The 22967-nt window shown below is 44.9% G+C and overlaps 1 protein-coding gene across 1 annotated transcript; it reads left to right on the top strand.

Moving 5' to 3' along the window:
• Window positions 1–22005: 22005 nt before the first annotated feature.
• On the top strand, window positions 22006–22774 carry mRpS17 (mitochondrial ribosomal protein S17). Its single transcript, XM_017897573.1, has 4 exons — window positions 22006–22153; window positions 22222–22338; window positions 22434–22510; window positions 22597–22774. Exons 1-4 carry the CDS (start codon window positions 22028–22030, stop codon window positions 22772–22774), a joined length of 498 nt encoding a protein of 165 aa, XP_017753062.1. The 5' UTR covers window positions 22006–22027.
• Window positions 22775–22967: the final 193 nt, after the last annotated feature.

Raw genomic sequence — 22967 nt, 5'->3', positions numbered from 1 at the left:
GCGCGGTGCAATAACGAGTTAACGCGATAACGAGTATACGCGCAGCGTGCGACGAGTAACGCGAGTGCAACGCCAGATTAAAAACGATCTTCTGCCCGCAAATGAGTAAGCAAATGATCACTGCGAACGAAACGCGAAATTGAACGGTGACAATGGCAGGATCCGTATAATCGATCACGATCGATCGATCCTACTTCCACTTGCTCATAGCGTCGGCTCCGAATCACGCGACTATGACCGGACGATCGAGCCCTGCGAAGACAGTCGAGCTTTCGTAACCAATTATTTTTAATGTCTCATTGTACTCTCCCTAGCGCGGCCATTAAACTTAATAGCCCGCACTGCTCAAGGCGCGTCTCTCCTTTTTTCCTTCGAGGGTCATAATTAAAGTCAATCGCATTACCGGAAACAGTCCATTAGACGCATTCTGGGCCTCGAAAGCCAGTCAATCGGTGCACCGTGACACACCCGATTGGACGCTTGGCCATGGTTTTCGAAAAGCGGAACTCCTCTGTTCTGCTCTACTCTCCGCTCTGCTCTGGATCTCGAGAGAGGAACGCGAAGGCATAGGCGAGGTCGGAGACACGCGAACAGCGGAAGGTTCCTGCGGATGCCGTTTCGCCGTTCCCCCCTAGGTTATTCGCGACGCGTTCTTGCGCTAAATGTGGCACGTAAATCAGCTTTTACGTCTACGCGTATTTTTGTCTGTGTCGTGCAGTAACCTCGCAGCGGGAGACACTGCGAAATCCAGCCGAGTCGTCGAATCGGCTTTGAATATTCGCTAACAGGGGCGCGTATAACGACCGATGGGAAACTGCCGACAGGATATAACGCGCGATAACGCGAATATTATCGCAATAGGGACGCGCCTGAAAGGAAAGGGACAAACAAGGATGGAGCACGTAACGAAAAACAAGCGAGAAAAAAGGAACAAGAGCGAGAGGCAGAGTGGGGGAGAGAGAAAGAGAGAGAGAGAGAGAGAAAGGAAGGAAAACACGCGCGTTTTATACGCCGGTTTTTAAACCTTCCAATGGAAAACAGAGTGTTTGACTTCGGCGAAACAAATCGAGGTTGAAGCTTTTCAACCGGCTACGCTAAATCGTTTCGACGGAATGGCGCAACGCTGTTACCGATTCGATTTCGTCCGAAACATTCCCGGAGAAATATTCTAGCGTTGAACATTTTACAAATGGACCAGTCTGGGTTGTTCGTGGCGATGACGTCAAAATATACGAATTTCCGTTCGCGTTAGGAGAAACAGAGAGACCCCTGCGTGACGAAGAAAAAAGGAAAGAGAGAGAAGCGAGGGCGAGAGAGGGAGGAGCACGTTACCAACCATTTTTTCCTGTATCAATAGCTTATCCATAACGACTGAACGGGTTTGTCCGAGCGTGAATGCAACGATAATGCGACGGTCCGTTTCTGTCCGGTTACGTTCTCTCCTGCCTGTTCTTCGTCTCCCGTTACCACCCGCTTTTGTCTCTTCATCGATTCATGCACGCGCCATCATTACCGTCAGATAATGCCCCCATGTTCGAACGTGGCGCGCGTCGATCGATGCGGTTTCATCGTACATAAAACGGGAGGGAATGCTAAAGCCGGCACGGATAGGAAAGGATCGAGGGAAACGATCGTCGTCGATCCAATATTTACTTCTATCTTGATGCGCCGGAACGTACACCACCCTCTCCCCGACGCGATATGGACGACAGAGGAACTTGCTTATCACGAAGCGGATGCGCATCGACGTATCCGCTCGACCGTTCGCGGACCGTTGCATCTTCGTGAAAGATGAGAGATAAAAGATAGAACGAACGATGAACGGGAATTTCGGCTAAGAACCGCCTGGAATTTGCACCCGTGCCCATCGAAATCGGGGATCAAAGGATCAAAAGTGGCTATTTTATTAGCGCGCATAGCTCCGCGCGCTCGCCGGATCTTATCGAGTATTCTCCGAAAATTACCGCTAAGAGGAACCTTTGTGAGCGTTCCCCGGAAGATTCCACCGTTCCCACGAACGCTTCGGATTACCATGGATGCGATATTTATTCCCTCCCTGCGTCTCCGTAGCTGATAAACGCGATGAAACGCAACGCGGCGAATTTTTAACGCGAATCTCTTTGCGCGCGAAATGGAGAAGGCAGCCACGTTCATCGCGGGAGAAAGACCCGTTGGAAAGTGGATAATCGCGTAAACTACGATGAAATGCCGGTGTTTGAAGCGAAATGAAAACGTCGCGTCGCGATCACGAAGTTCGTAACGCGAAACGAGGCTAATCGTTTCCCTGAAACATCTGGGACGCGTACAAAGGGCTAAATATCCGTATATTGCTGCCTACTTGTTTACAGTTCCCGCGGGATTTACCGGCCGTGTGTACGTTGCCGCACCGTCGAAGGTTCGAAATGCAGCGCGTGTGCGTCAACAAAAAGACAAAGACGAAACGATCGTTACATCGATCACCGTGCATCTCGAATTGAACGGTGCTCCGGGTTTGCGAGTGTCAGCAAAAATGACGGGCAGGAACGCGGCAGTCGGCCGACTAACTAGGACGACGGAATCGAACCCTATCAATTTCCCTGGTTCCAAAGTACGCGAGATCGTTACGGGGAAATTGTATCTTAACCGGAGTGAAAAATTCCGATACCCGTCCGACACGGTCTACTGCACGCGGGAATATTATTATTCTCGATGCTCCCGAACGTACCCGACAAATTAAACGTCTCTTTGTTCGTGCTTTCGCGTCCTTCGCCGGATGCTCCGTTCCGCCTGCGACAGATGCGAACAACTACGCGAACCAATTAAAAAAAGGGAGAGCGAAAAGGAAAACACGCGAGCCGGCGAAGGAAGGCCCTTAAAGGTCGTAGAGAGGAGAGGAAATCAAAAGGGAGCGTTAAAAGTTGTCGATGCTTTAGCGGCAGAACGGTCGTTGCCAGAAAGGACTCCTCTGGGAGTACATAGGACGAGGATGGCGCGGTGGAGGTAGTACGAGGGTGGGAAGCCATTCCGCTCATCTGCCGAGTCATAAAGCAGATAGTACAGTTCTATCCTCGAAAATACATAAATCTTGGCTCGGCGTAATGTACGAGAAATGAGTCCTCGCGTAAAATAAATGATCGGATCAGCCGTCGTTTCCAATGAAGACGCTCGCTGTAACTGCGCGCTCGAAACCAGCCTTTGATACGGGGATCAACGGAAGCGTCGTTAATAACGCGATAGAACCGATCCGGTAACGAGCGGAAAAATTAATAAAACAGAGCTTTGCTCCGATTTCTCGATCGTGGGAAACCATCTAATCCGCTGCGTAATGCAAACTTCTTTCTAGTTAAACACCTATCGTTTCCGGTACGAGGTCGTTACGAGGAAGATTGGGCAAAAATCAACGGGCCTCGCGATACGAGCACGTAAATTGATAAATCTTCGGTAATACGCGTTTTATCGACTCGTCCGCTCAGGATGCCTATCGCACTCGCACCCCCCGAGGTAAATTCCCTCGGCTGTCTAAAGGCACTTTTACTTGGCATCCGCAAGATACACTGCTTTTATCGGCATGGCAAGGAGTCTGGGAATGCCACTGTTGCCAACGCTGACGTCGTAAAGATATTTAAAAGAACGAGTGGAGAGAACCGGGGACAAATCGAACACGCGATACTAGCGGATCGGTATGCACGTATGAACGCATTAACTTCTTACCTTACGATTTAAGTTGCGATGGCACGTGGCACGGTGCCTGGTACGGTCAACAGCGAGGTCGGTCACACGTCGAGCCATCTCGTCCCAACACCACGAAGAATAACACGCAACTGAGGCAGGAAAACAGCTGCGAAGATTAACCTCGAGGTCCGTTCGAGCCTGACCGAGCCTGACCGAGCCTGACAATGTTTACCTTAGGACATATCTACGCGCCGCACCTCTCGCTACGTCATATTTTGCCCGAATTCCTTACCGAGTCTCGCGCGATATCGTAGACAAAGGTGTTGACCATACGAATACGTCCGAATAACTTAGTTTCCATATCGTTCTAAGCGTTGCATTTTAATGCAATCGGATTCGCGGTAAATGCCTACGAACGCTTGTTTCTGCCGTGAATAAACTTCCAGCGCGCTTCCAGCAACTGGAAATTACGGGCCAATTGTAAATGGAAATTTAATATCGCACGTACGGAAATGGCGAGATAGAATTTATAAAATTCGAAATTTCACCCCGATACCATGGAGAGCGATGCTTCTTTCGGTTCCAAAGTATCGTATGAACCTGGTTATTCCCGCATATCAAAACACGGATGATCCTTTTGACAAATAAACAAACGAGGAATATGCTAATTACACGAGCTGTCGTTAAAGCAGGAAATAAAATATTTGATTTTTACATGCGTAATCTAGATGCTAATTAAGCACGTTTAACTTCATCGTGTATCGCGATGAAACAAAACGCTTCACGGTACCGCGGGTTTCATCGTTAAATGAACTATTGTAATTAATTTCGCGAGAGGCATTCGATGTACTTCATATTACATCGAAGCAACGAACGCGTAGACGGGAATTACGCGTAACATCGATTACATCGTTCGAGATATCGGGGAAAAGAAGCGGAAGATGAATCGCGGGATCGTAGCTATACCGCTGACTTGCAGCTTATTCGCTCAAATGGTTATTAATTATGTCGACGCGATGACACGCGTTAGCCATACTTTCTTCTCGATTCCGCTTACGTCGGTGCGCCATGCTTCAACGAGACTCGACACGCGGATTTCGCGGGTGTCACACCTGTCCGGATAATATTATCCTCGTCTTCCATTAAAACGAATTCCATTCGAACGCGTTCTCCTTGTTTCGGTTGGTCTCGTCGACGAAGAACAATCCCTCGTGACGCGCGTTACACGCGCTATCTCGCGAGTTTTCGCCTCGTGATCAACGAAACGCGCGAAAGAGAAGATACGGTTGATGCAACATAATGCCAGTGCTATGCGTATAATGCACTCGGCGCGACGGGATTTTCGAAATAAATCTTGAAAACAAATAAAAGCCCGATGCCGGGGCAATGCTCATAATTCCATGGGAGCGCAGTGGTATCGATTGAATGCAGCTCGATGGTTTTGCGAAACGAACGCATCGACAGTCCGTTCGCAGGCATGGCAGCACGTAATCTCTAATGCGTAATATCGCTGTTCACGCTGAAACGAGCAAACGCCAATAAAACGAAACAAGCCAGACGCGAGAGCAAGGCAAAGAGTGCCGGTCGATAATTTCGTAATTCGCGGGGGCCGGCGACCGCAGGACCGATCGGTCGTCGCGTCGCGAAAGAAACAGGAAAGCAGAAAACGAAAAAGTAAAAAGGGAAGAAAAAAATGCACAATTTGATTAATCCCCCCCCGTTGTATCCGACGCGGGATACGGTGTAAAATGTTTGCTCGCGCGCGCCACCGTCCAGTCCGAGCGTGGATCGAGCCCCGATAAATTGAGGACAGAGCTTCGAGTTTATTAGATCCATAATATTTTACAGGAAATTGTTTCTACGCGAAGCCATTTTTCATCGGTGACCCGTGTGATGTAGTATAGGTACACCCGGGCCTCGGTACCCGTACCGATGTCGTTATTGTTTTGCCCCGAATTCATTTTTCCCTACGTACGACTGGCTGGAAAGCTGCTTTACGTTTCGTTACCCGTTTCCTTTCTGAATTTCCACCGGGGGAAAAGAAACGATTTCTCCGCGAACGGGGAAAAAGGAACGGTCGGTCGTCGGGCAAAGCATCATCAATCTCGTGGTAAGTCAATGGATCGGGAGAAAAGAGAAAAGAAGTACGGATCGCAGGTGCGTTCAGGTAACGACACGGAGAAAAAGGGCTGGCGAACTTTTATCGAAGCATCTGCTGTAGCAGACGGCGATAGCCGAAACTGGCCCAAAAAGTTAGACGAACGTGGAATCGAGTGCCCTTCAGAAACCCATTCAACATCCTGAGAATATGCGCGGGAGAGCACCGTCGGAAAGTAGACGAAGAGAAAGGAAGAAAGAAAGGGAACAAACAAGATTCGCCTGGCAAATAAGAATAGTTATTACGCTTCTGGAGGAGGATAGAGGAAATTCTAGTGGAAAGAGAAGGAGGAAGAGAGAGAATTGCGTTGCTCAGGGTAAATGCAAAGGACCGATGTGAAAAGAAACTGTCCACAAACATTTTTCAAGAATGCAGAAGCACCGTGGCTGCGCGACATTGGGAATAATAATACGGAACACGTTAGAAAATGACGTAAATGTGACCATTTCTTTTTACGAAAATAACCGTGACATCATTTACCGTCTGCGTCTCCTTAAAAGCATCGCCGAAGAATGGAATAAAGGAAGATGAAACGAAAGAGAATGGAATCCGTGTTCCGAGCGATACGAACGCGTCCATGAAATTAGAAACTTAACGCACGCTAATAGTACAAGAAGAAGTTCTATTTACGATGAAGCGTAACTTAATTGTCCCTTATTACTTTGCCGTTACTTTGCAAATTATGTTTCTGCAAAAACAGAAAATCAGACCCGAGGAGACGCGTAGTCCCTCTTTGTAATACTGAAACAGGGAAGAGAAAGGCAAAGATATAAAACGAACGTAATAACAGAGGAAAAGCGGGTAAAAATTGCGCGTTCGGTTTATTTAACTTTTATGACGAACAAACGGGAAAAGAAGAATACGAGTCGACTACCGTTCGCTGTACTTCCAAACGCCGCTTTCCCGTCGTATTAGAAGAAAATTACAAATTAAAAATATCACGCGGAATAACTACATCGATATTGAAATTACGGGAACTCGCGATAAAAGCTACGGAAACGGCTCGGTACCAGGGGAATAATTATAATACTATCCGTCTGCGTTTACTCCGACTGTCTGCCGACAAAATGAACAAGGACAAGCGCGCTGGGGGAACATTAGTCGTCTACGCGGCGAAACTAGACGAAAAAGGCGAAAATGAAGGCGAAGGAAAGACAGAAAGGAACTCTTCTTTAATAAAAAAAAAAGAAAAAGAGAGAAGAGAGAAGAGAGAAGAAAGAAAAAAAGAACAAAAAAGGAAGGAGAAAAGGAAAACAAGAGAATATCAGCCATCTCACACCCACCGTGACAACGTCCGCATCCCATTCTGGCTTCAACGTCCTTTGAGCCAAACCACCGCACCGTTCACGCCCTCTTTGCCACCCTCTCTTACTCTCTACCGCCCTCGTCGGTCCACCAGCCCCGTGCAGGCTGGATACGACAAGCTAGCACGAGAGAAGGAGGTTATATTCCGTTGTATCGTTCCTGCCTTTTCACGATGCGTCGCGTATATCCCAGCTAAACAGGCCATTTCATCACGTTTCGTTTCCTTGTGTCTCGTTACATCCTCCCTTCCTCTTACTATCTTATTCTTTCTCGTTCGTACCTACCCTTATCCACCTACCCTCTCGCGATATCTTTCACCGTTTGCCTAGCGGCCTATATCCTCCGCGATCAAGCGAAATCGTAAACGCGACGCGTGGTGCCTTTATCGCGGTCGCTTTGCAAATCGCTCGGATACACGTGTGATCGAGATCGATCGATCTCGGTGTAAAAATCCTACCGATATTCCAGCGGCAATTAAACGCGTTTGCCTCGAATACCTGGCGAAGTCAGGTTAAACGCGGATAATCGTCACGCGTTTACGTTTTGTCAGCAGGTCGAGATACATCGGTGGAAATTACGCAGAACAATCGATGTTCCGATTGGAAAGAGATTCGAGAGGTTCGACGAGGGAAAGTTTACATAGAAAATAAAGTTCCTTGAACGCTCGCAGCGTCTAGGAACGTTTAGTTTAGCCCGAAAACGAAGAAAACGCTACGCACGATTTTTATAACGATAAACGGTATTATCATTGAAAATACGCAGCGAGATAAAGTAAGTCGCTTCCATGGTAAACCGATAGTCCTTGCCTTTCGCCGCGCGAAACTCCGTTATCAAGTTCGTTCTACGATCGTTTCAGCCATCGCGAACCTACTTTCGCGTTACGAAAATATTGACCTACATCAATTTAAAACTCGTAAAACGCGTCGAACCGTCTAGCCGGTCCGCGCGTGGTAATACACCGCTTCTCGATCCCGTTTTCCTTCGAACGCCCGTTCGAACCAAGACGAATCGAGCGAATTCAAAGCGGACCATATAGGAGCAATTTGATAACCCGATATTAAACGACGGATAAATGCGTGTGGTACTCACTCGTTGCGTGGGACGACTCGCAGAAGAGGACGACGAAGAGTAATCCACCCACGAGGAGCGTAGCCAGGAAGAACGATCCCGAGCTGCAGCCCATCACGGCATCACTACTGATTTCTATCGTTCGCAGTAATCCTCACCGAAGCACCGTGACTCGATCACGAACGAGACTGGTCCTTTTTTCCAGTTTAACTCTCTTCTATAGCACTGTCACTTATTAAACATCCGGCTGTCATCCGTGGCAGAGGATCCACTCGAGCGACGAGCAGTCCAGCATCGGTGCAACTATGCTGTCGCACCAGAATCCCGTTTTACACGCGTCACATGGCGTCGTCAACTTTTCACGCGCATCGTAACTCGGTGAAGCTTCTCGTGCCTTTTCACCGAACCCGACTCGGACGTTTAGCCGATCCGTCACTTCGTCACTCGATCGTGCTTCATTGAAGCCCCGTCGTCGAATTCGACCCCGAACGCGGCCGATCTCCACTCGCCATGGGCACGACCATCGTTTCGCGATTCTGCGAATATCCGTTAACGATAACCTTACCACCGATCGATTCGCGCTAATCGCCACTCTCTTTCTCCCCTTTTCCGCCTGTCCTCTCGCAACTCCAAAAAATGCCAACCCCTACGACATGCTTCCTCTTATCCGTTTACGCGATGAAATACTCGGTCACGGACTCGTTCGAACGGATAGAAAGAAACGGAACGGGGTTCGGGTTTCTTTGTACCCGAGTAGTTGCTCACGGGCTCCAAAGCAGCTGATGCAATTTCGCTGAATGCATAGTGCCCGGCCAATTATCGGAGTTTAGAGGCCCAGTTGAATCTCCTCGGGCGGAACGTCGACGAAGCGGACTTGTTAAACTTCGGCACTAAAGCGCCGTTGTAGGTGATGTAAGTTAAATCGAAGAACCAAGGTGCACGGTGGTTCTGGATACGTTCCCGGGAGCACCTCGATCATCCGAATTTATTCGCGAAAGCTCGCGCGTTTAGCGGCTCGATTTGCCTGTTCGAACGAACTTTCGGAAGCTTGGAGATCTGCGTGGAAGAATGAAAGACGTGGAAGAGGGTTACATCGAACGAATATCGGGATAACGTTAAACGTTTATCGTTAATGGACGAACGTCGGAACAGTCCGAGGTACTTTTCAGCTGTCGAGAAGATCGACGACGATATTGGCTTGGCGCGTAGCAGAAAATAATATCGAACCATAGAGAACCTAATGGGTCGCGAGTCACTTGACGTGTGCTTTCCAGATCGATGATTCACGCGCGATCCAAGGAGGAACCCGGTATCGTCGCTTCGCGACGGAATCAGCCGGTCCCTGTGCGACCGATTCGTAGAAATCTCGCGTATTTGGCACACGATATAAATCATCCGCGTGTTTCATGAAAACGCGAGACCCCTTAAATTGATCGTAACCGTGGATCGTTCGTATTTTCCTGGTCCCACGTTCGAATGTGTCGCGCGCGTTCGAAGGGTCGGTTGTTAATTAAAAATTTCCCGGTAACGCGCGTTCTCGAGCACGTCGATTCAGCTCGACGAAATTAAAGAGCCGGCTGACAGTGGTGAAATACGAAGTGTCACCGCGTTACCTGTCTATTTATACGCCAATTATACAACGTGTCGCGAGTTCGCGAGTCAATAAATCGACGCGGTTTTTCTCGTTGCTCTCGTTACTCTCGTTAGCCGAGTGCGAAAGATCGAACGAAGGCAAAGGCGAAGAAAAAGCGGTGAAAGCATTGGCGCGGAATGTTGCAAGATTTGTGTCGCCGAATGGGAACAATGTACACGAAACGAACTAAGGAAAGTCGGCGAGAAACGCATTTGCGGAAGCCATATATCTCGCTATCGGTTTATTCCCACCTCTAATCATCGGTTCGCAAGTCGGCAACGCAAAATCCCTTGTGCATATGCATCGTGCATTCGCTTTGTCTCGATGGTTTACATCCTCGCGTGCCGTTTCTATCACACGAATTGTTCGATTTCCGCCGAAGAAACAGTCCATTAACTTTTGTTCGGTTAGGAGAGAAAACGAAGAAATCACAGAGAGAGAGTGTGTGTGTGAGAGAGAAAGAGAGAGGGAAAAGAGAAGAAACTCACTGGAGAAACAGTAGTTGCTGTACGTCGACGATGTTCACGCGTTTGCATCGCGACTTGCACGTAAACTTTTCGTCCGATTATCCCTGGCGAACCATTAAAACGTCGATCGGATGCAGAGAGGAAAAGAATCGCATCGTAGTTGCGTCGGAAGCACGTGCGGTATTGCGTTGCCTTTGGAAATTTCGTGCCTCGCGTGGAACATTTAAAAGGGTGAAAAAGAAAACGGAGGAAACGCGAGATGCGCGATAAATATGAAACGGAGGAAGGTAGTCGAGACACGTGGCCTTTCGACGGCGTTAGATATTAAATAAACGCATCCACTCGGTGACAAAGGAAAACGACGATCATCTCCATTAAATGCCAGATGCCTGTCGCGAGTACGTGTACTCGGAACAAAAGCGCAGGCCGCTAAAGGGCCCGGCTTTTGACGGCTTCGAGAGTTCAAATATCATCACGCCCACGCACACACGTGCCCGGCAAAGTCGATCGACGAGCTCTTTCGTTGTCACCGGCAAGAGCGGAATTCCTGAAAACGATAGAGGAAAAAAGAGAAAGAGATAGAGAGCGACAGCGCGAGAGAAAGAGAAAAAGAGAGAGAGAGAGAGAAAGAGGGCAGTGCTTTGTTGCTCGAAAAAGACCACCAAGCCAGCGGTTTCAGCTGCACGTTCACTCTTTTACTGCCATCCGCTTTCCAGACACATTCGTGACCCTTTTCGCCCTTCTAAATCCTTTCAGAAACATCGTTGCACTCGATCCCTTTTCGCTCTTCGCGAATCCGTTACTCGAATCGGCTGTCCCTAAACGTTTATCCGCTAAAATATAAACGTAATCGCGATGGCCGAAGCGTCGAGACGTACCGGGACGAAACTTGCTTTTCGAATGCCTAGCTCGCACCCCTCTGGGACACAGGGATTCCGCGAGAGGCAGAAGAGAGGAACTTGGTCGTTTTCGCGACGCTTCGCCTCGATCCTCGAGGACCGTCGCGATCGAGGATTAATCGGTCGTATGGCAGCTGGCGCGTACACGAGCGGAACGCAACGACGACTGAGAGCAGATGGAAAAGCTCGACGCGGTACGCGATACGAACACGCCTCGAGTGTACTCTCGGCTCTGGCTCTGCTTTCGGAACTGAGTCGAGAGAGAGAGCATCGTTGGAGTTTCGAGGGATTCAGAGCTACCCCTACCCCCTACCATCGAGCCGACCCCTGTCTCTCGGCAACCCGCGTGCTCCAGCACTCGTAGTTTTCCCCTGAGCTGCCAACCCCACCCAAGCCACAAGGATGTCCCCCACTATCGAAAGCATCGCCACCCCAGCCGCTGGTCGGCTGCGCGCTCGCGCCTTTACGCGCGCAGTCGAATCCAGTCGAATTCAGGCACGCGCGTCACCACCAACTCCGGCATCTACGACACTGTACCGCACGCGGCCGAGAAAATACTCCTCGTTACAGCCGACCATGCTGTTTTACGCGCGTCCTTTCTTCTCTTTTTCTCTTCTTTTCTTCTTCTCTTCCCGGCAACGATCCACGCGAGCTCCGCTATGCGTCGAGAAAAGGTGCCGTTCCTGCTCCACACGGACCATCCCCCGAACGTGCACGACGTTACGCGAACACTTTTCTTTCCTCGGGAACAGCTTCGAGCTTCACCGTGGCGCGCTGTCGTCGCTGCGTTTCAGTCGTCCGCGCACTGCCAGTGGGACCGGTATACCTCTGTAATTATATCAACGATGCTGTAAAGTAACATTGTCATGGTAATACCAAGGGGATGTTTAAGTGGCGCCGATTCTAAACGATGGGGTTAAAAGCATTTGTCACAGAGGTACGCGTGACCACTTGCAATTTTCGAGAGGTTTTCGTTCCCCTCTCGCGGAAATCTCGATGTAGACTACGATACCGATTATTCTCGTTACAGCCTTGTGAAAAAATAAATTTTCAAAAGAAATATCCGTATCCTTTATTCGTCCCATAAACCTATCCGACCCTTATTTATTCTTAACGACGGTAGGTATAATCGTCGTTTCTTTTACGACGAGCCACTGTATACGTTTATGTTTACGTGCCTGCTGTTTAGTATTTACGAGGAATGCGAGGAGACAAGAAGCTGCTCGCGTTCAGGGGTAAATGCATCAGCGAATTATTTGGAAAAACGTGGACGCGCAAGATGGAGTCTGCGTTGTAGCAGGGAATAATTAAATCTTCGTAAACTTCTCGACTTGCTGTTCGAGGCAGAGGACGAAGCGGGGAGGGTCGTTTGAAATTAAGCTCGAACGAGAGAACGAGCGGGGGAAAGGGCTGGTTTGAAAAAATGACAGCATCCCTATCGAACAAATCCAAAATAGGTTTCGAGATAAAAGTTTCTTTCTTCTTTTCGTTACCCGATCGAGAAACGATGGAAACGGGCCACGGGGCTCGACTCGAATCGCGTCTGCGGAAAAAACTCCGCCGCTGCCTCTAGGGAACTATTTCCTATTTTACGGTATCCACGGGGTGCTATAAACAAGCCCTTGCGAAGAATGAAAGGTATGAAAGGGAACCGAATACGAAGCCAAAAGAAGTCCTCGCGATAAAAAGTTTGCTTAAAGCGTATGTCTCGCTCGTTCTTCCGTGATTCCAACATTCACGATCGGCCTGAAAGGGCGATACGTAAGGGTACAAAACCGCAGACGAAGCATCAAAGATACGGCACAAACTTGCAGAGATTGTGCCTTCTCCGTGAATGATTCATAGAAATCGCACGGCCATTGATACGCGGCTGCTCGTTGCAGAAAATGAAACTGTCTGCTTACTGTTTTCATAATCGTATTTTATAATATTGCATGAACTCCTGGTCGCTGTATAAATTCCATTGCCTGTCGTCTCGTTGTTCGTACAAGCCGGAATTATTGTCTACCGAGGATTAATAAGACTAGTTGGCAAGGACGTATGCTCCGGGAAACGAGATTTGGGAACCACGATCCAAGACAACAGGGGATGATGAACTAAATTCGAAGGAAACGTTATACCAATGCACGTAACAGCGCAATACGATAAAGCACGATAAAATGCGATCGAAGTACGTAATTGAGTGGCGGTACACTAGTGTGTAAAAGTTTTACACGGAAAACGGAAACATCTCGTTTTCGACTGAACGAATAACGAGATACTCGGCTTTATTTTAATTACTTCCCTGGAAATGTAAATGAAAATTTTCCTAGAAATATGTTTCGCCGCCATTACGCGACCGGTATTGCGGACGGTGCAAAACTTTTGCATCGTACTGTGCATTGCGGCCGCGACATACCGTTATCGAGATTACATTGGCAAAGTTTGAGAAAAGATCTGGCTACCTACGAAACATAAAGCACTTCCTTCGGCTTATTCTAATTTAATCTAATCCTTCAGCTCGACTTCGCAACGACGACCAGTTAACGGATAAAATTTCTTAAACGCTGGAACGCGGACGCTTACCAAAAATGAAATTTCCGTTCCTCGTGCGGCGAGGGACGAAACTTTCGCGACGACCCGATATAAAAGGGGACAATGTCCGAACGATCTGCCACGAATTCAATAATCGCCCGATGGAAGAAGAGAAGCACTACGTCCGAAATCGATCGAGTTAATCTTTACAGGAGTAAGTCGGAGTGGGTGATTTACGATATCCGGCGAAGGACAACGCGCGGATCCGCGCGGTCGTAGGAGCGTAGTTTTGCAAAGCGGGCACGATAAAGTTCGATGATCCGCCCTTTCGTCGAAACGGTGTGTGACCTCGTGTCTCGTGTCCCTACTTCCGTCGTGTGGACGATAAAGTTCACCGATATTAACATCTTCGTCGGTGCTGTAATTTTCGCCCCGGGTCTGATATACTGCAGCGTTTCGTTGCGGCGGTACCCGTATTACGACTAATATTTCTCTTCCGTACAGAACGAAAATTGAGTACTTTATAAGGAGCCGGGACATTAATAACTCGTACAGCCGGCTGGTATTTTCAGGACAGCTTAAAAGCCCTCGCCGCATCGATGATGTATTATATGCTCACAAAAGAACTGACACTTACTGCCACGTGCTTTCTCTCTCCGTCCCGTCTGTCTGTCCTCTTCTCGCGCTTCTCGTTCACCCCCTGCACCCTCTCCTTTTAGAGTCCTGTTGTCTCCGGTGTCGCACGAACTACCCTTAAATCACTGCTAAACATTTGTTCCCGGGTATAATTTGAAAAAAAAAGAAAAGGAAAAAGAAGGAAACCCATTTTTCCATGTAAATCCGCTGGTCGCTCGATGCAGCGGAGAAAGAGAGAAAGGGTACGCGAGAAATTCTGGCACGATAAATTCGATGAATCGCGACGCGATTCGCGACGGCGCAAAGTGTACGCGATATGTCTGCGTGTCCGGAGAACAATAGGCGATGATTGCAAAAACGACGACGGATAGACAAGAGAGCGTAAAAAGCGATGTAATGACGATTCATTATCGCAGCGCGTTTCTGACAGATTGGTGTGCTCGTGAGTAATTTAAGAGTCATCGAGCTATCTGAATTGCTACTTTAGCAACGACATCGTCAATCGACGCTGAATAAAAGCGTCCCACGTACTAATCAACGCGTTTCCCACCTAATACCCAATCTCGCATATTTGCACCCTGTTTCAAGTTGCAGCATCCCTTCCACCATCCGATCCCCGAAAGCTAGCCCGGCTTCTGAAGATAATCAGTCTCAGTCGCGTTAATCGCAATTTTCGTTTGATTACACGTATTCTCCGAGACTTGCCTCGCAGCTGAGGAAATGTAATTAGAATGCAATCATAGAGCACCCGGTTCGTTCTACTCGATAATTTATCGAATTACCACACGTAAAACGTCCATTCTTCCCGGAATTAAAAGGAAGCGAATAGATACGAACGTATTTTGCCTACTCGACGACGCAGTTCCTCTTCGTCTGAAGACTCGCTGCTTGAATTTTAATTACGACACTTTAAATCCCGTTTCCGTACAATTGCATTCGAAGTGGGATATTTTATTCCTCGTCCGATCTACAGAATTATACAAATGGGGAAAACCATACCGGGAGATAAATCGGGAAAATATGGCAAAAATGATGCGATCTTGGCGACGCCGAAGGTACAACCTCGCCCGTTGTATTTACGACGGCGAGAAAAAGTACAAAGCGATTCGTAATGCCGCGTACGCGTGCGGCCCCGTGCATCGCGCGAATAAATCTGTAAATGAAAAGGCCGAATAAATAACGTATCGAGCGATCATTAAGAAAGCGAAGGCAAGGGTGGGAACCCCTGGCCGAACCAACCCCATCGCGTTGCAACGCGATTCCCGAGAGAATTCCGTTGACTAGAATAAAATTGATGTCGGGGGAATTATGTAATCAGGATTTTTTGTCAAGAGACGACAAGCTACGCGAGAAAGCTACTCGGAGAGGCTCGTGATTAGGGCAGAATAAATAAAGAAGAAAAGCAGCGAAAGCAAGGGAAGAAGAAGCCGGAGGGATAGCGGGGGTGGAGAGATAGAAGCTTTTCGAACTCTTAATTCGCCTGCGGCCAGCCCCTTCCTCGGCAACCCCTCTCGATCCTCCGCACATCATCGTCGAAGTGGGGTTGAAGGCGTACGGCCCTGGTCCCACGTCTACGGTAACCATGGAAACAGACGCGTAGTCGACGTCGACGTCGTCGTGTGGTCGTCGTCCTCGCGTACGTAACGAAGAACACGCGCGCGTCGCACACCACACGCACGCACCCCGGCTACACGCATTCGGGCTTGTCTATACGCGAACACGCGTTTTTCGAAAGTGTGTAGAGAGCGTGGCAGAGGCGTGTGGTACGTGCGGCCGCGCAAAAGCACGTCCGCAAATGACATTTGCGCGTGGTTGAGAACACGAGTTACGGTAGACGACGGTGAAACAAAACACGGAAAGGAACGAAAAGTGGAATCACCGAAGGCACGTCTTCGAGATACGAGTACATCTTAAGTTGTCGGATACGAGCAACCTTTGTGCGCCGGTAAAACGTGTTAAGCACTTTGTGCGCTCGTTACTCGTCGCGCGTGTATAATGTATATACTGGCTGTCTTGGAATTATAAGCACAGAACATAACTGGCTGGTACAGTCCATAAAAACGGAGCTGCGAGAAGAGTCGTAACGAAACCTACTATTTCTGAACGTTAACCGTGCCTTGCTCTATAAAAACGCGTTTCCGAAGAAATACGCCGTAGATCTCTCGCGTCGGTGTAAATTTCGCAATGTTTAGACACTAGGCACAATGCTAGATTTTTCTCCCTAATTCTACCAACTATCGGATCATCGGAGTATTTCAGCCGTGTGCCGTGTACCTATTCAAAAAATAATTCTCACCGGCTAATCCCAGGATCGCGATTAGCTTCGTCGATTAATTAAACGCGATTCCGCGAAAGCTTCTACGCGAGTGAGAAATTCCAACGAGTACGCTCTCTTAAATGGTTAAAAAAATATTACGGGGAAACGATCTCCTATACATATGTATGCATTCGCTGCTGTCGTTCGTACTATAATACGGTTCGCGTACATCGCGTCACATTTTCACATCGGCAACTTTGTAGTTCAATCCCACACCGTCCCACCTAAAGCTGCCATTCTCATATTTCTGGCATATGCTCCTTAGAATCCTAGGATATCCTCGGAATTTGAAAGTCATTTTCGTTCGAGGACATCTTGCAATCTGTCCGCCGTATTCTCACTTATGGAAACTTCATTTTCGTCGTGTTTTAATATCATTCCCCCCTGCATCTCTGCACCCCACCGTACGTGGCCCTATTGCTAATATATTTTTGCAACGTTATCTTCTTATTCGATTTTCCTTTCCAATATCCCTGAACCGTTTATCCTATCATTCTAGGAATACTTGCTATTGTTATTGCGAAAATTTATTTTTTAGCGCCGTAACAATTTTTTTCCCTATTTCCCGTAACAAATATCCAACGTATACTTTAGTATATAATCGTTACTCGATATTTTAATTCGTATAAATCAGCGATTATGCGCTTCGCCGTTTGGCAAAGAAATAAAATTTCACGACCTGTTCGCAAAAATCTGCATCTTAATAGTCTGAAACGTGTAATGAAAAGATTCACAAAGCACGGTACACCGCGAATCGCGTTATGCGTCAAAGTCGCGAGAAATTGTCCGAGAGACGAACGTAGCCACGCGCCGTAATAATAACATGTTCCAACAATTATTCTTCCAAAATCCAGAGCCGAAGAGAATCCGTAAATTATGGCCTGTTTACGGCCTAGGAAAAAGTATTATCTAGAGAGCAATAAATGTCTGCCGCTGAGAGAATATCACCTAGAGTGCGTACACGTACCACCGCGATTAACGTCAAGATTTTCATCCCGTTCTCAACCCGACTTTCGTTTCACAGACTCGCGAATAAAAATCCTCCGTGAATTGATCTTCTTCTGTTCGCGACCGCGTTTCAACTGAAATATTCGTTACATCTTCGCCCCGACTATTCCCTGAATGGGAATGATTTCTGCCGCAAAGAAAAATGAGACAAACAGACAGAGACAGAAGACTAGAAGCGAAAAGCAAAGGGTGGATGTGACGTATTTTCGTAAAATGATCACGTCGTTAAAATGCATCCATCTAGTAGCCGGCAAAATGAAAAGCGGACGTTTGAAATACTCGACCGCCGCGGCGAGTTCGACGGAGTCACCTATAAGAATAAATTGCGCTCGCCCGACTCGGTCGAGCTAGGAATTTTTCACGAAGTAACATCTGCCGGCATTTGTATCCTTCCACGATACTCGGCCTTACTCTCCGCGGCACAGACAAACCTTTGTAGGTCGGAAATAACCCCGGGAGGGTCTCCGGGAGGACACCGGCAGGAAAAGGCTAAGCGACGATATCTCCTTTCAAGGATCAGGAGAAAGGTTTGAAAGAGAGTCAACGAGGAAAAGTGGAGGAAAGGAATTCCTTCGGTTTTGTCGAAAGGCTCCCCTCTTCTCTTCTATCAACGTTTTCGACCCTTTGCCGCCGTTCGAACTATCTGTCTTTCCTTTTTCCACCATCTTTTCTCTTTCCCCATCCGCCCTGCCCTCTATCCGCGAAATACACGCGAGCGAATACCTATTATGGCGGACCGGAGAGGAATAAGAAAGTGTGCGGTTATTAAATCGAGATTCTACGGCGTAGCCTTTCATAAATTCGTTAGGTAGCAACTTTACAACAATGATCTCGTTCGCTCAAAACAAGGCCGATTTACGACTGTTTCTTATTTCACTTTCTCTCTAGAGAAGTTTCTATTCGCTCTTCGAAACTATTCGCGTAATATATCGCTAAAAAATTGATCGAAGATGTTGCGTCATTACCTATAGAATGCCCGGCGAATTGATGCGACGAATCTTCGAGCCATCTAGAAGAACGATACGTTCTATCGGTAGTTGCGTCCTCACTTCTTCTTGATCCGTACACTAAAACTAAACTCACTCACTGTGATATTACAAATTCTTTTTATGAAAATTACGACAATATTCGACGCGCCAAGAACAAACGACATCTTGACTGTTACGTTCGATCGCGGTTACTAGATATATCGATTCTATCGATTCTATCGCTGCGCCACCTACTTAATTCGATCTATCGCTTGACCGCGAATTTTGTTTATATTTAAAACTCATAAGTGAATTTCAGATCGAAGATATCAATTTTTCTAATAATAATCTTGATTATAAATCGAAATATTACAAAATATTAATTCGATCGACTTCTTTTACATTTATAAATAATATGGTAACTGAAAGCGAATAAATGCGTGATTATAAATACTATTAATGAATTCATTGCATAAAATACCTAAATATTTACACGTATAAATAAACCCACGTAAAATAATTACTATTACGTTCCGCAGACTTCAAACATTTTCAGTTTCAACCATAGTAAAATGGATAAATACGATTCTAACCTTTCGTGTAAATATAATAAAGCTTTTGTCGAAAATCCTATTTGACGAAATAAAAGTTTTTTTTAAGTATTAATTTATTTGACAATTTACTAAATGATAACACTTGGGGAAAAAGTGTCCTTTCTAATTACACTTCCATGAATCGTACATGATTCCATAAGAAAAGAAAGAAAATAGAAAAAATATTTCAGAAGTTTGGTATCTCACGAGTGTACGATCCGAGGAGGTTAAAGGCCGCGCCAAGTTGCCCGTGGTAAATGGTTGGTGCGCATTATCGGCTAAAGAAGCACAGAAAAGCCAAGTATTTTGCCCGACACGCATTCGCGTTATTTTGTCTGGCAATCTGGAAAATGGATAACATCGAAGACGAGTTTCCAGTGGGAGTTATACGCGCTGTGCATCAGACTAACGTAGTCGGCCTTTCAGAAATCAATGCACCGCAATAACCGAACGATGCACTCGGCGTGCTTCGTCGCATTGAGCTCCGGCATCAAAAAGCTATTACATACAATGAAAATAGATTTCAAAGGCCAGCAACCATGTTCAAGAGACAGACAGGAGGGGAAGAGAAAAGGTGGGGCAGGAGGTGAAAAGAGACAGAGGTTTATGCATGGACAAAGCCATCGGCCAGATGAACCGGAAGAGAGTGTAATGTCCCGTGACATTTTGTTTCACGTGCATCAACACCATTAAATCCCATGGAGATCTTCCCGGAAGAGAACCGTTCAAAATCATTACGACCCGGTCGAGAGTAACAGTAGTTACATCGAAAGTAAAAGTCGAAGAATTTTTTGATCTTACATTCGAAATTCGAATAATCTTTCTTTTCATATTTTTTTATAATATTACTGTACATATTTACGTCTTGATACAAATGCGACTATCAACAATAATAAGATTGAAGACACAAATAAGAGGCGAACTTTTACCATTCGGCACAGCTGTGTCTTCAAGTATTTCAAGTATAGAAATTAATGTTACAGAGTTCATTTACATTTCCTTCGTACGAATATTTTACACTTAAAAGCAAATCTGTTTTTTGATATATACTATTGTCTTACTTTTTTCAACAATCAAAAAAAGAAACAGAAATAAGCAATTCATTTGAACTTTCTCTTATACGTATGCACTTAACGTGAACTATCTATATAAATAATCGGTCATAACAGAACAGAGTTTAAGCTATGCAGTTTGTTCGTACACGTAACAGGCAATGTTGCGACTGATGGAATCGAAAGAGGTATGCGATCATATTTATATGTAAATATAGATACGTATATATCGGAAAAACGAGAATTAATGGAAGCAGGAGGATGAATCAAAACTTGTATCATGATTATATACAGTGCCGTTAAACGTAATCGTGAACCGATGGCATTGTTAATTTCATTATAAATATTCGTCATCGATAAATCGCTCGTCAATTTTTTAATTGAATGCTGTGAATGCTATGAATACTTTTATAACAACTATGTCATATGTTTTACTAATTTCGAGCAATATTTTTATGCGCTTAAATCGATCAAATACTTTTTCATGGTTCTACAAACGACAAATTGTTGACACGAGAAAAAACAGACACGTAGATACAAAATACATTGTAATAAAAGCAGCAACTACACCGATTCATGGTTGTCCCGATTTTTTCGCCGACAATGGAATTTCCTGGTTGACTGACGGCTCGGTCGTCGTCGATTCACAGAGCGATCACCCGTGAATTCCCCTGCTTCTTTACATCCCGCAATAACAACACGACTCGCAGATGCCAGAGGCATATACATAGACATACACGCGTAATACACATAGAAGGAACAAGTACAGAATAAAAGTAATACATTTCGAAATATCCGGTCTTTGATTCAAGGCCCTTTCTCTCTCCACAATCTCTTTCCACCGTACTTGTCTTTTGCTTGTCCATCTCCCATGAATTTTGCCGCGATATCTACTGATACGTCTTCTAACCAATTGTCTACAGCCTCTAGCAATGATCTGATTGCAAATGTTTGTACAAAGGACGTTCACTCCTATCGACTCAGCAACGTTTCTTCTGTCACCAACTTTTATCCTTCCCTGTGTAATTTTCCTTGCCACAATCTTGACACACAGATCCAAGTTATCATGAAATCCTAACCTTACCAGTAGAATTATACGTTTAAATGTATACAAATAAATAATGTGATGAAATGAAATGCTATACGTTTACCTTCTTATTAATTCTTCTCAACGTTCGAACTATATTCAGTATTTACGATGTTATTAATTAAGGAAGTACGTAATTGAGTAAGCCCCATTATCGAAAACTAGAGTTGCGCTGTTAGTAGTTAGAGATTAATTATTATTAAAGCCCATGCTTCCCTGGAGTATTCTTGGATGCTAACGTTGATGATAGTGAATCTGTCTCATACACAAAATGTACAAATATCAGATATACTTCCTTTCCAATGAAAACTTGCACAATCATAATATTAACAAATATTATTTTTTATAATGATTAATACGATTTTACAGAATCATAATAGTACAAAGAAATATTAAAAAAATAAAAAATATTATATTATTGCAAAAACATACTTTTATTTACATTATGAAATTACAAAGTATTAAATAATTTTAAAAAATGGCAAATAAAAAATATAAATATAAATTTATTTATATATAATTAACAAGAATAATTAACAACAATAGTATTAATTATGGAATAAATTGCACTACAAATTTTCTTTTTAATGTTGTAATTAAATCTATTATACATACATATATACATAGATACATATGTTATGCAGTAAGAAACACCAAAAGCATTAATAGTGATGGCAAACATTGCAGTAACAAAAAAAGCACTCACTTATTTGTTAGGGGTATGTGTACCTTCTACTAAACAAAATGCTGCTAAAATACGAGTACGTCAATTACAATTCGATCAACACCTTTTAATGGTACGTAAACTTGAAATATTTTCATAAATTCTTATTTGAGGTTATGTATTTACTTTATCACATTTCAGTACTTTAACAAATACGAATTCTTTTATGCTTCTGATCCTGAAAAACGTTGTAAAACAGGTGATACAGTTTTAATACAAAATTTACCAGAAAAATTAACACGTGTCATCACTCACAAAGTATGTATATCATAAAATATTGAATCTATGTTTTACTAGTTTATCACGACACTTTAATGTAATTTTTGTTTTCAACTTATGTTTAATCATTATAGGTTATTGATGTTATTTATCCACTAGGTGATATTACAGACCCTATCACTGGTAAAAAGGTTGTTGGATCAAATTACAGGTATATATATTCCTTTTTGTTTTGAAAATATTCATGATATACTACAGTTTACTTAAAATTACATTTTTATATTTATGTTATATTAGGGATACTATAGATGAAGATTCTTCACTTTTTGGAGAGTTAAAATCTAAATATAATTATGACAAAGCACCAAAAAGAGGACGTATGGCAAACAAACGAGATTTTACAGAAAGAGAGACTTATATGAAATATACAGATGATCCAGAACATTCTGATCCATATGCTATCAACCCATCATAATTTATAAATGTTAAACTTAGAAATTAATAAATAATGATTTACTGAAAAAATTAACAGTATTTTAAATTTAGATATAATATCCAGGAATAAAAGTGTTCAATTCATTTAATAGTTATTCCTTTACACAAAAATTTTTAAATATGAATAAAACATTTTATATATTTAGTATTTACACATATTAATATACAATTAA

The sequence above is a fragment of the Eufriesea mexicana genome, unplaced genomic scaffold (genome assembly GCF_001483705.2).
Source record: "Eufriesea mexicana isolate 0111107269 unplaced genomic scaffold, ASM148370v2 scaffold549, whole genome shotgun sequence".
NCBI classification, from domain to species: Eukaryota; Metazoa; Arthropoda; class Insecta; order Hymenoptera; family Apidae; genus Eufriesea; species Eufriesea mexicana.
Note: the sequence above shows the minus strand (reverse complement) of the source record. Positions and strands in the feature narration are given on the sequence as shown.